Source organism: Schistocerca nitens, chromosome 4, assembly GCF_023898315.1.
Source record: "Schistocerca nitens isolate TAMUIC-IGC-003100 chromosome 4, iqSchNite1.1, whole genome shotgun sequence".
Lineage (NCBI taxonomy): Eukaryota > Metazoa > Arthropoda > Insecta > Orthoptera > Acrididae > Schistocerca > Schistocerca nitens.
The window spans coordinates 773157497-773171877 of NC_064617.1; the positions used below are offsets into that span (position 1 = coordinate 773157497).

Below are 14381 nucleotides of genomic sequence, written 5' to 3' on the forward strand. Positions count from 1 at the left end.
AACCCTGTCTTACTCTCTTCTCAGCCACTGCTTCACTTACATGCCCCTCGACTTTTATAACTGCTGTCTGGTTTTTTAAAAATTGTAAATAAACTTTGCTCTCAGTATTTTGCTGCTGCTACTACAGAATTTCAAAGAGGTTATTCAAGTCAACATTGTCAAAACCTTTTTGTAATTCTAGAAATGATATAAACATAGGTTTTCCATTCATTGACCTATCTTTTAAGATGAGTTGAATGGTCAGTACTGCCTCGCATGTTCCTTCATTTCTCCAGAATCCAAAATGATCTTCTCTGAGATTGGTTTCTACCAGTTTTTCCATTCTTCTGTGATGAATCTGTCTTAGTATTTTGCAACCATTATTTATTAAACTGATAGTTCGGTAATTTTCACACCTGCCAGCAACTGTTTTCTTTGGAATTAGAATTATTACATTCTTCTTGAAGTCTGAGGGTATTTTCCTTGATTCATACATCTTGCACACCAAATGGAAGACTTTTGTCATGGCTGGCTCTCACAAGGCTATCAGTAGTTCTGGTGGAATGTCATCTACTCCCTGAGCCTTATTTCAACTTAGGTATTTCATTATTCTGTCAAATTCTTCTCACAGTATCATATCTCCCATCTCATCTTCATACACATCCTCTTCCACTTCTATAATATAGCCTTCAACTTCATCTCCCATGTATGGACCGTCTATATACTCATTCCACCTTTCAACTTACCCTTCTTTGCTTAGCACTAGTTTCCCATCTGAGCTCTTGATATTCATACAGCTGTTTCTCTTTTCTCCAAAGGCCTCTTTAATTTTCCTATAGGCAGTATCTATATTTCTCCAAGTGAAATATGTTTCTAAATCCTTACAATTGACCTCTAGCTGTTCCTGCTTAACTATTTTGCACTTATTGTCAGTATCACTTTTTAGAGATTTATATTTATTCCCTTTGCCTGCTTTATTTGCTGCATGTTTATATTTACTCATTCAAACAATTAAATTCAATATATTCTGTATTATCCAAGGACGTCTACCAGGCCTTGGCTCTGTACCTGTTTGGCCCTCTGCTGCCTTCACTATTTCATCTCTCAAAACTACCCATTTGTCTTCTACTATATACCTTTCCCCTGTGCTTGTCAATCATTAACTAAAGCTCCCTCTGAAACTCTGGTTCTTTCAACTTATCCAGGTCCCATCATCTTAATTTCCTACTGTTTTGCAATTTTTTAGTTTTAATCTATAGTTCATAACTAACACAAAGTTTGACTCACATACCTCAAGATAGCGAAGTTAAATGTGAATACAAACTGAAAATGATTTTCCATGACAACTGATCCTGTTCCACACAAGAAATTCAGTTTTTGTAATGTGTACAAGCTGGTAGGTAGGAATTACTAATTCATATCTACAGTTCAAAAAAAATATTTAAAAATGCTTTTAAATGGTCAGCATGTAACCTTTCAGCATGTAACCACATTTACAAATGAACATGGTATACAAGTATAGTGTCAGTTCTTTCGGACACAATTGAGTCGACCTGCAGCTGTGTGTATATAAAGAAATTTCTTACTTTTTCTGCAATGGGGCATTGAAATTCAGCAACAGATGAAAATTTGTGCTAGAGGGGGATTCAAAGCTGAATTTTTCACTTTATGCAAGTGGTCATCTTAATCACTTTGGCTATCTGAGAATGACTCCCATCCAATCCAAATGTCCATATGCCACACACTACAGAGTAGTACCCCCAATGCATCATTTCTCTTCACTTGTAGCCATACTGTACTCCAGTGAGAGGTTGGACATCATTGTGCAAATGCATTGAAAGATTGATATGCGATCAGGCACATATATTACACATAGGTAACTATGGCAGTGACAGTGGGATGATTTCGATTGTAAAACATAGTCACTTACGTGTTGACTTACTTGCAATCCATACTCTGTATTTAATGCGTAATTCTATAGTGTTCAGTAAATCCAGTTCATTCATTAGCATCAGTATACACATTACTGTGGCTAACATTTCCTTGTTATATTTATAAACTACAGAAGCAAACTGAAAAATATTTAAATTGACAGTGTTATTATAGTATCAAAAATTTTAACAAAGAAGAATACATGTATATATACATTTCTGTAGGTGTGCAACTGTATTCATTGATGAGATATCAATGTATCAACCAAATGATCATATACGGCATGTCATGTAATAATGAAGATTCTAATCTACTCTACTGAGATCATATTCTCCTTTAGCTTTGTGTTTCACTTTAGGAATGGATTAAAGGCACTGAACAACATTGGAGCTGTTGAATAATGCTTTGAAAAAATTTCTATAAGTAAAACAAACACATGTTGTGCAATAGAATCATGAAGATGCCAAGTGTCTTGGACACCCCATCACATTCAAAAACTGAAGAAAATGAGTAGGTACTGATTGTCATCAAATCAAAACACTATCGGACAGGTTGGCATTTTTGTTTTAATTTTTTAGGCTGTAAATTTCAGCCACAGGTAGTGCTGAATGGACATTGCTCAGGAGTTTTGGAATGAAATCCACAACAATTCACAATTCCACAAATAGATTTAACATTGGTTTAAGGGTAAGATGCAAAACTAAAATCCAGCCTTACCAAAGAAAGCTTTTTGAAACGACATGAAATAAAGGAAAAGCTCAATCATTTCAAGTGATCATGAAGAAATTGATGACTGCTGTCTGCAATTTCAATAGGGCAATGCTTCATGAGTTCACCATGACATATAGTCAATATTTCTATGCTATTTGCATGAAGCAATAAGAATAAAAAAAATGAAATGCTTATATAGCATTATTAGCTGGGAGACTCTGTCTGGAATTGTTGGCTGCCTGGTGCAGCTCTTTCGACTTGGAGTCACTTTACCGATTTGCTAATCTTTGTGATGATCACTTGAAATAATTAGAGCCACACAAACAACCAGTCAGTCAGTGAATAAAATCTCCATTCCAGGCAGGAATCAAACAAGGACCTCATGATCTAAATGCAGAAATTCAAATCACTAGACCATGAGCTGCAGAGATCTCACTAAAATGCCTGGACCTAAGGTGAAACAATTAATGATAGTTACACTGTTCACATTTCACTGCTTGTTCATGAATTTTTGGATGAACAAAAAACGTAAGATAGGAAATAAAATCTACTGTTGTAGAATTGCAACATTCATACTCTTTAGGTACGGCACTCCATGACTCCTTCCTATTTCTGGAGCTACACAGAACAATGGAAGGACAATGTGGCATTCACGTGGAAAAGACAAAGAATCAGTAAAGATCTAAACAAAATATTGTTTGTTCATGAATGATTGTGACACAGAAGTGCATCAAAGATTGAAAATATACTGTCACAAAAGAATTTATTTGATGAGTGCTAGCCTGAAGTGGAGAAATTTAATATCAATGAACAAAGCTGGATTTTTACATAAAAATGAAAATTCTATGTATTTTTTGACCAGACTTTGTACATATCAGTAATCTGCTCATTATATGATAATGATAATGGAAAATTCTGTGTGTCATTCAAACAACAGGATGAGTGAAGACAACTACACACAGTGTTGAGGACACACTGGACAGCAGACAGCCACATAAATTAGAAGTTTAACATGTTAACAAAATCTTCCGTCGGTTCTTGGTAGAACAAGCACCAGTTTTCTTTTCATTTATTGTAAGAAGTTTAACATAGTACACTGCACATAGTTGCAGAGCTCCCTCCATCCCCTCCCCCCCCCCCCCAACCCCCACCCACCACCCCCTTGAACACACCTGTACAGGTATAATTTTTAACTTCTTGCTTACAAATATATGCCTATATACTACTCAGTTCTATTTAAATCTACTGTTCTGTTTATATACACCAAAATTCATTGAGTACTTTCAGTTGATTGTGTTTGATGGGACTAAGAAATCAAACGTTCAGCACCTGATGTTAAGTAAATAAAACAGTACTTACATTATTTGCTACAGTTTCCAAATCTCTGAATTCCAGAGTATTGATACCTGTTAATCTTCTTATGACATTGATAAGATCTGATTTCTTGAGGAAAGTGTCGCCATCAAAGTCTGAAATGAACATTGGTGTGATTTAAAAACCAAAATATAAGGGACAATCAAAAAGTTTCAGTTTGAAGGCTGTAATGGGACATCCTCCTCTAGCATTACTTTTCCTCAACCATAGTTGTCGATACCAGTAATATTTTTCATATTCTGAACAGGTCAATATTATCTCAGCTGCTTTTCTGAAATATCTCATATAATTTTATACACAATATGTTATATTTCAAGCTAAAATGTATGAAAAGGAATTACTTTATTTTCAATGTTACAATCAGTAAGTACTAGCTCTGAATGTACAGTTAAAGTTGTTCTTTTTAGGAACATTTGAGATTATGAATTACCTGGCACACTTAAAATTTATACCATTAATTACACAATCTAGTGTTGTTTACCATGTTTATTTCTGGATTCATTTATGAAATAATAATTGAAATTAACAGAAATTCATTTGTCAAGAAAAACTGTAAACCCTATGGGATAGTGAAGCTGACTTACAGGAAAAAGTCACATTAGCAACAGATGAAGCAGACAGATGGTTTAATGAAAACAGACTCATTGTGAATGCCAAAAAAAACAATGTGGATCAACTTCAGACATATTACAAATAAAATAAAAACTAACCTTACAGTAGAACTGGGTAAGTGTAAGATTGAACAAGCATCATACACTAAATTCTTGGGAGTATGGTTTGATGAACACTTAAGATGGGAAAAGCATGTAATATCATTGAACAAAAAATTAAGTCAAACATGTTATATACTTAGAATGCTTAAAAGCCCATGTAATATTAAAACAGTGTTATGTGTTTATTTCTCATTCATTTATTAAGATATGGCGTACAGTTTTGGGGGAACATCAGTCTAACAAAACACTCATTTAGACTACAAAAGAAGGCAGTCAGAATAATAAAAGGTATAGGATATAGAGACTCCTGTAGGCAAGCTTTCAAAGAATTAAAAATCATGACACTACCATCTTTATACATATATGAAAGCATATGCTTCTTAAAAGAACACGAGGAATTTTCTACATTAAACAGAGAATTTCACAACTACGCAACAAGGAATAGGAATGATTTCCACAGAGAAATTCATAAAACAGCTATGTATCATAAAAGTGTACTATACCAACCCAAAATCCTCTACAGTGCTCTCCCCAAAGAACTAAAAATAATACCAAAACTGTACATATTTAAAAGAGAATTAAAAAACATGTTATTGAGCAATAGTTTTTACAGTATTGAAGAGTTTATGAATCATTGACAATAAAAGAGCAGTTAATATTTCCCTGACATAATAAATATGTGTAATTGCTCACATTTAAATGCTTGCTGTTTCTATGAAAGTGTGAAACAGTGTTAATGTAAGAATGTAAATAATCTTTGATGTGAGAATCACTAACTTTTTTTTTTGTACGTTGTTATCCTACTTGTATATTTTTATGTTAATGTTCTAAAAGTTCTATTAAAATTGTAATGTCTAAGTGACAAGTAAATTCAATTACAAATTTTCATGTATATGTATTTTAAATTGTAATGTTTATTGACAAGTCCTATATCATTTCGATGATGTACTACAAGGACGCTAATAAATTGAATTGAATTGAATGGTTATTACCCCAGAGTGAAGTAGTTGTAAGCATGCCTCTGTGGTGATTGGATGTATTTTTGAATTTTGGGTGAAAAATGTAATTTCAGCCTTGTTAATGTGAAAATTCAAAAGACTATGATATACTAAAATGTGACAAAATATATTAACATAAAAACAAAAATTACTTAGATCAGTTCCACCATTAGGACATAAAATGTAAGAATTTCAGCTTCGTGAATCAGACGCCTAGACAAGAAGAACTGGATACAACTCTACAAGAAAAGATAATTAAACTAAAAAAGTTTATTGAAATCTTACTCTTCTCAAATCTTTGGAAAAGACTTTGCTTATTGTAGACAATAGCTGGAATTAGGAAGGAAGGGGGAGATTACAAATGGGGGCTCATCCAGGATTAATTGACTAATAATGAAGTTTTGTCTGTTGCAGAAAGTACTTTATTTTTTTGATTTTTGAAATTTATGTACGAATAAATTTTTGATCACATGGTGTAAAAAGTGGCGATTTACTACCAATAATGATGGACTGGATAGAATGAAAGTGAAGAGGACTTTACAACTGCAACCATGGGCATCAAAAGGAAAGATAAGTACAAACTATTTGTGAAGTTAATTTGTTTGTGGACTCATGTGCTTGTTCGCAAAATAAATAAGGATGTAAGCAAAAGTGTGGTAGAAATGAAAGCTGCAGTGAAATCACAGTCTGTAAAGAAACAGTAAAAACTGATATTTTGCAATTAATTTTAGCAAAACTAGAGGAAATGAAGACAGATAACAATAGCAAATTTAGGGCAGTTAATGATCAGTTAACTGAAATAAGAACGGAAAACAACAGCAAAATGGACAGAGCACAAGATCAGACAGATCAACTCATTAATCAAGTTTCAGAGTTAAAAAATGGGTTGTCAGTGGGGTTAAAAAGTGTGAATGAAAAACTTGATATTTTAGAAAATAAATTTATTGTTCTGGAAAATGAGTTTTTAGCTGAGTCAGTGAAACAATCAAAGAATGATGATGACATCAGAGTTGAACAGAAGGCCATAGTGGAAAAAAACCAACAAAATATTGTCAGTTTAAAACAAAAAATTTTAAATGTAGAAAAAACATGCAAACTAATGTAACTATTTTAGATCAAAAAATTTCAGCAGTTCAGGAAATTTGTATTCACAAAAATATGTGTGCAAACAATGGTATTGTTTGGTCCAACATGCCTATCAAAAGTTTTCCATCAGATAATTTACATCCAGTAGATTTTCTGCACCACTGTAGAGATCTTTGTGTCACACATGAATGACAATCAAAAAATAGAATTTGTTCAAAGATTTCTTGAAGGCAAAGCTTTGTCATGGGTAAACTTAAATTTAAGTCAGTGGGAAACATATCAGAGTTTCAAGAAAAGTTTTTTAAATAAATTTTGGTCAGAAGCTGAACAGGGGAGAATCAAAACTGAACTTTTGAATTGTCCTAATTATAGGAATAGGGATGGCACTTTGAAAGAGTTTTGTAAGAAACAACTTAAAAATTAGCACATCTTGACAAACCATTTGACGAAATGACCTTGACTGATGCACTCGACAGGAGATTACCAGAAAGGTTGCAGTGAGATTTTGTAAACGGACCTGACAATTGTCTTGAACAATTTTTACAATATGTTGAGAGGCTGGATAGAGCAGTAGAAAGAAGCATGTACCACAATAATAGGCTTGATAGAAATCACAATGGGAGTAATCACAGAAACAAATATAATGGTAACTTCTATCCAGCTCATAAGTGTGAATAAAGGTAGAAATTTTGAACATTAGCAGGATAGGAATAATGGGGACAACCACGGGCATTTTAATAGAAGAAACACACATAGAAATAACTACTTGGGAAATGGCAATTCACCTCAGTGAATGTCCACAGTTTTGGGTGAGGAAACATAACAAGAACAGGCCACCAAGTTACATTTGCAATTAGACAATAATAGCATTGTTAATGATATGGTACATGTATCTGAAGTTGAACAGAAGGAATATCAGATTTTTCATTTACGTTTTGATCAAAAATTGTGGGATATTATGTTTAATTATATTGATATAGGTGCTAATCACAAACCAGAATGTGAGAGTAGTGAGAATTTTGATGTAGTATGTACTAATGATTTCTTCTCTTGGGCAGAAAACAGTGTTATTCGTGTATGGAAATCAGATGATGATTGTATTGGATCTGAACTAGGTGGTAGTTTTGTTGTAGATGTGAATGAGAACTGTGAAGTAATTGAGGTTAGTAAGTCTGAGACTGGCAGCTTATTGTAAATTAATGTAGGTGAAGTAACTTTGATGGAGATGAGACTTGGGTTGTCAGTGATGTCATTGATGAAGTAATTTTGGATGATGATGATGATGATGATGAGTATCAGGTATTTGTGGAGTTTAAGAATAATGAAGTTTCAGAATTAGTTGTAAATGATGTTGACAATACCACTAAGGTAAGTGATGTACGTGGTGTTGTAAGTGAGGGTCATGGAGTACCAGTCCAGTCAAAACAATTTTTATTTAATGTCATACAGAGTAAAGATCCAAACAGTAAAGGTGAGGTATCTGTGAGTCTCGAGAATAAAGGCGAAAATTTTTTGAAGTTTGTTTGGGACCAGATTGATGACAACATGGATAAAGGCACATTCTGGAATAAGTTAGCTATGGTTAGTCAGAACTTGTGTCCCAATTGGTGGAATTAAATGAAAGTGGTTCTAAGCAGGAAGTGCAATTTTGACAGCAATGTGTTTTGTATTCCTTCTGTAACAAGTGATATTAGTTGTGCTATGGAATCTGTTCACTGTGTTCAATATTTACCCACAACATGAGTAATCCAGGTAATGTTATGATACCTATAAAGTTGATAAAACCTTGTGAAGACAGTGTGCATGGAGCATTTGATGAAATTGAAGTGTCTGACAACAGAGAGGATGATTTAGATTTCGGGTGTCCTTACATTAAAATTAAGACAGATCAGTGGAAGGGATCTGTTTGAGTGATACAGGTAGCCCAATTAATGGTACATCTCAAAAATTTAGAGACAAGATCAATTATAGTAAGAATTTTGTGGAAATGTCCATTGTAGGTGTAAAGATATGAGGATCTACAGGTAAACAAAGCAAATTGGTAAAATTTGAGGTACTTTTAACTTTAAGTAGAGAAGACAAGACCTTTGAATATGAGTGCTCAGTGCTCCCTAGTCTGGAAGAAAATATACACTATATTTACAGGTTCATACAACTTTGTAATTGTTATGTAATAGATTTTTGCTTTAGAATTTGATATGTATATGCCATGTGACAGAATGAGTAGATCCTTTTACAGGTTTGGAATGGAACAATGCCATTAAATGTCTAGTAATAAATTTCTTATTTTAGAATGCTATTAGTGTTATTACTATTATTATTATTATTATTATGATTACTGTGTACTCTGCAGAGAACAATTAAATTTAATGTTGATGGATCCACTCCCATACTCCTGTATGGCTGCACCCTTGTTGGTCCAGTCAACTTACAAGAGATCATAGGTGCTGGGTAATTCACTCAAGCATCCGTCAACTACATCAGTCTTGTGACTGAAATTTGTAAATTGTTAGCTAAGAAATTATCTTATATGAAGAATTTGTGGAACTATTTAGAAAAGTAGTCACTGCTATGGACAGTGTCATTCCACATAAATATATGTTTTTTCAAGTAGGGCATTTAATTTCCCAATACATTATGTAACTTTAAATAATGCTGTGGAAAGTTGATGTTCTATGACTGTTGATTTGTTATGTTTGACACAGAAATGTGAAAACTTAAAAAGTTCAAGAGTACATTATATGAACCATGTTGTAAATAATTATCAGAATCTGATAAATTTAGGGTACTGTTAGGTTTATTTATTTATTTAGTCCTTCAAATCCTATATGTATAGAATATATGCAAGGATATTGGACATGGTTAGGTATTTACAAGATAAAATACAGTTTGTATTGCAATCCTAAGGACTAGATATTGAAGTAATTTAGCACAGATTCATAAATACAACAAACATTACAGGCAACATACAAAGTAGAATATTAATAATGCATCTTTATTTTTGTTGTTTGGCTTTTATATATTCTGTCAGACTGCAAAAGCAATGATCAATTAAATATGCCTTTACTTCAGCCTTAAAACTACAGAGTTTACCTATTGATTTAATATGTTTAGGTAGATTACTGAAAATCTTTATCCCAGTATGTAGTGTGCCTTTTTGGCACAATGATGTTCTCACCTCACCTGTTTCATATGAAGGTCAGATTTTTGCCTTGTATTGTGTGCATGTATATATTCAATTTTTAATAAGATATCTGGATGTCTATCGATATATTTTTTGATGAAAACTGACGTTTCGTAGATAGTCATCTCATTTTTTCATCAATTGTAAATGATTCTTCTAGACTTCTATTTACATAGGTTAGTTTGTGTGAACAGTTAGCAAATGGTGTGGGAGACATTTACGATTGTGATCATACATCGAGTATAGACTGACAACAAGATGAATACATTTCTGATTTCACACACTGATTTTGGTCCTCAAGCTACTTGATCATGTTATCATTCATAGCTATTTATGACTCTGATTACCTTGTGACAAAGCAAGCTGGGATATGTTTACATCCCCTCTTGTTTTGCCATCTGCCTCCTTAAAATTAATTTTTTCATGTCTGACTAATTGTGATTAACATACATGAGTAGAACCTGGATTTTCACGAAAGAGAAAGGTTGGCCTCAGTTTTAAAGAATATAACACCAGATCTAATTGTGTGCTTAGTTTTATCTATGTAATGGATTTTCTAATTTATTTTGACTATTACTAGTTAGTATCTTTCATTATAGGGTGAAATCAGTAATTGTTAACATATAAACAAATATAAATTCTGTGCTAATTATAAACATTTGGGAGACAAAACAATAGCATTCTTTAAGCATTTATTTCTATCTATTCAAAAACATGTCAGCAAAGCCAGCCCTTAATTAAATCCAAAATAATTAACAGTTTTGTCAAAAGTATTGTTTGCATAATGATATCTGTTAATTTCATCATTTAAACAAATAATTCGGCCTAATTCTTGTAGTAGAAGAAACTGTTAAAAAGACAGAATTTTTCGATGAATTCAGTTAATTGAATGAGTTATGTTTTAATTGTAATTTCTGTAACTTTAACTTTGAACAATGTATTGTTTCAGTATCTGTTATTGTGTGGATATATAAAGGCCCAATTATTGAGCCCACAACAGTCAGTCCCCAGCCGAGTTTCAGATAAGAAACCTGTATTGGTTATAACAACAACAATGCGTCAGCTTAACGGTGAAATAAGTGTAACACAATTAGGAGACGTGTTAAAACAATGACAGTGTCTGTTGAATTTATTTGGAAGACTGTGAAATGTGTGGTTAGGTTTTTACTGCTCATAGATATTCAACAGTAAACCATTGTAGCAGTGTGTGGATGTTTGCCTGCAACCTATTAATGAGGCTAATCGAAAGTTAAACAATAGTGCACTGCCCATATAACTGTGTATTATTGGCGGGTTGTGAACAATGAAAGTAAAGAACTGTGAAATGCAAATGTGCACCTGTCGGCTACTTGATTAAAAGTAGCCAGTGTTGAACTTCTACCCCCATTTTTCAGCCAGTATAGCAATACAGTACGTCGACACCAAGGACAAGCAATGATGAAATAAAGAATGTGAACATCACAACTTGTATTTATCCTGAGTACTGTATCTTATTGGAACTTGAATTGTGTGCAAACTCATGCTTAATTCCTGCGTATCCCTGGTCATCATGACTGTGAGTGTGTACTCAAGGAGAGTGCACAACTATTGATTGAGGCTAGATGCTTCCTCTAATTATTCTTTACATATGATTGAACTTATTCGTATATGATTATGAACTTGATTCATTTTATTGTGTTGAAACATTTCTGCTTGTGTTTACCCATTGTATTTTGGATTCCTGGATTGGTCGCCACATTGTAAGCATAGGGCCTAATATTTTTTCATTATTTTCTCCTTGCATGAGTCGACATATCCTTATCTATTGTGGTTTATGCGACAAATTGATTTTCTGCTATACTCCTACTCATGATTGAGTATATTCTTCTAGTCTGTACCCATCTTCGTGAGTTTTTTGAGTTGGCTCACTCATCGTACACTTAGGATTTGAATTTTTTTTTCTTCTCTTTTCATGATTTTGAAGGTGTGACTTTATAGACATAAACCTGCAATCTGTAATTCTAGTAATTTGCATTGCCTCTGAACTTGTGTTGTAAAGTGTAGTTTTGACTTTGCATCGTTTGTCTTGAGACAGAATGTTCCACAGATCTGAGGATCTGAATGCCACGTCCTCACACATTTATAGACTGTGACTTGTATAGAAGATATTTTTCCTTCAATGTATACTTCTATACATCTATATTCCATCTTTTGGAATCGTTTGTACCCCATTTGGCAAACCTTATAGTAGGTCACAAAATATTGTAAACACATTGTTTCCATATTATGTGTGGGGTATATTTTAATTAGACATCCTCATCTAGCATTACTTTTCCTCAACAGCAGTTGTTGATAGCAGTAATATTTTTTGAATTTTGGACAGGTCAACATGATCTCAGTTGCTTTTCTGAAATATTTCATATAATTTTATACACAGTATGTTATATTTCAAGCTAAAATTTATGAAAAGGAATTACTTTATTTTAAATGTTACTATCGACAAGTACTAGCTCTGAATATACAGTTAAAATTGTGTTTTTTTTAAAGAAACATTTGAAATTACAAATTATTTGGCACACTTAAAATTTCTATCATTAATTACACAATCTAGTATTGTTTACCATGTTTATTTCTGGATTCATTTATGAAATAATAATTGAAATTAATAGAAATTCATTAGTCAAGAAAAATTGTAAACCCTTTGGAATATGGTTATTACCCCAGAGTGAAGTAGTAGTAAGCATGCCTCTGAGATGATCAGATGTATTTTTGTGTTTTTGGTGAACAATGTAATTTTGGGTCTGTTAATGTGTAATTCAACAGACTGTATGATATACTAAATGCTACAAAATGTACTAAGTAAAAACAAAAATTCTGCAGCAACAATCTTCAAAATTATTTAGATCAGTTCAGCTATGTGGACCAAAAATGTGACAATTTCAGCTTCATGAATTAGATCCTTGGACAAGAAGAACTTGAGCCAACTCTACAAGAAAAGATAAGTAAACTAAAAAATGTATTGTAATCTTACTCCTCCCCAATCTTCAGAAAAAGACTTTGCTTATTTTAGACAATAGCAGGAATTGGAAGGAGGGGGAGATTACAAGGCCTGAAAGACCAGACTCAGTATGCCAATCAGGCAAAATTGCCATGAACATTGAGGCAATCATCCGACTGATGCACCAGGTTGGAAATACCCAGTGGTAAATCACTGTGTCCTGCTGCATGAAGAAGTTCTAGATACATGTTGCACATCCTCCTCCAACAGCAATCACCAAACCTTAAAGGCTTTGTCTAAGGAACAAAAGGCGTGGTAATTGCATGGGGAGAGATCAGGACTATAAGGTAGGTGCTTAAGTGTCTCCCACTTGAGTTGGTGCAACTTCTGCATTATGACATTTGCAGTAAGGGGATGTATGTTATTGTGAAGCACCAGCAACCCTTGGCACACCATTCCACAATGGTGGTTTTCGACAGACATACTAGCCATACACATCCTTCATTCTCCAATGGATATCTAGCAGAGCTTGTCCTTCAGAGCCAAGAAGAGAACAGCACATTGGTCCTGTTTGAACACATTTTGTAATAACATCACCATATTTCACTTTTGCACAATTACCACATGCATGTCAGACAGAAACAAATACCACACCAACCCCTTGCCTGTATGCTGGTGCTTTATACCGGAATTAGAGTCATGTTTCGTCACACATATGGGGTGATTTTTTCCATGGTGTACAAACTCTAACAATTCATCGATGAGAGGATACAGAACAAAAAAGGTTTAATGAACTTATGTCTGGAGGTGCATGGTTTTTTTTGCCAGAGACCATATATTCAGTCAAACATTGTTACAGAGACTTCAGTCTAATATGCACTCTACCATGCAGCCACAGTTACAGTATGTGTTGAAAATGGTTTCCATGTGCATCAACGCATGTGTGTATGTGCTGTAGCATGTTCCATTTCCAATTTTCAAGTTGGCCAGGCTGCATCCGAACAGTTTCAAAGGCAGCATGAATATGTTGCTCCAGTGTTTCCACATCTGGAATGGGCTCTGCACACATGATACTTTTGAGATGGCCCCGTAACCAGAAATTGCACACGTAGAGATCCGGTGAATTGGGAGCCCATGCAACTGGAGCCCCTTGTCCAATCCATTATCAGGGAAGACATGATTGAGATGTGTCCAGAATTAATGGTGAAGGGTGCTGGAGCACCATTATGTAGCCACCACATAAGCCTTTGAATCATCAGTGACACTTATTCAAACAGAGGAGGCAAAATCACTTGCATAAAACTATGATAGTTCTGGTTAGGCAGCATGGAAGGAAGACTGGTCCCAAAATACAGTGCAAATTATCCCAGCACACACATTCTGACTGCACCAATCCTAATAATTCACTGTTCCCATACCATGGGGGT

The 14381-nt window shown here is 34.0% G+C and overlaps 1 protein-coding gene across 1 annotated transcript in view; it reads right to left on the reverse strand.

Moving 5' to 3' along the window:
* The window catches only part of LOC126253190 (calcium and integrin-binding family member 2-like), a 68876-nt gene that overhangs the window by 39287 nt on the left and 15208 nt on the right, over positions 1 to 14381 (reverse strand). Inside the window, exon 4 of the mRNA XM_049954354.1 lies at positions 3982 to 4091. Coding sequence (XP_049810311.1) covers positions 3982 to 4091 — 110 coding nt within the window. The remainder of the gene's footprint in view (positions 1 to 3981; positions 4092 to 14381) is intronic.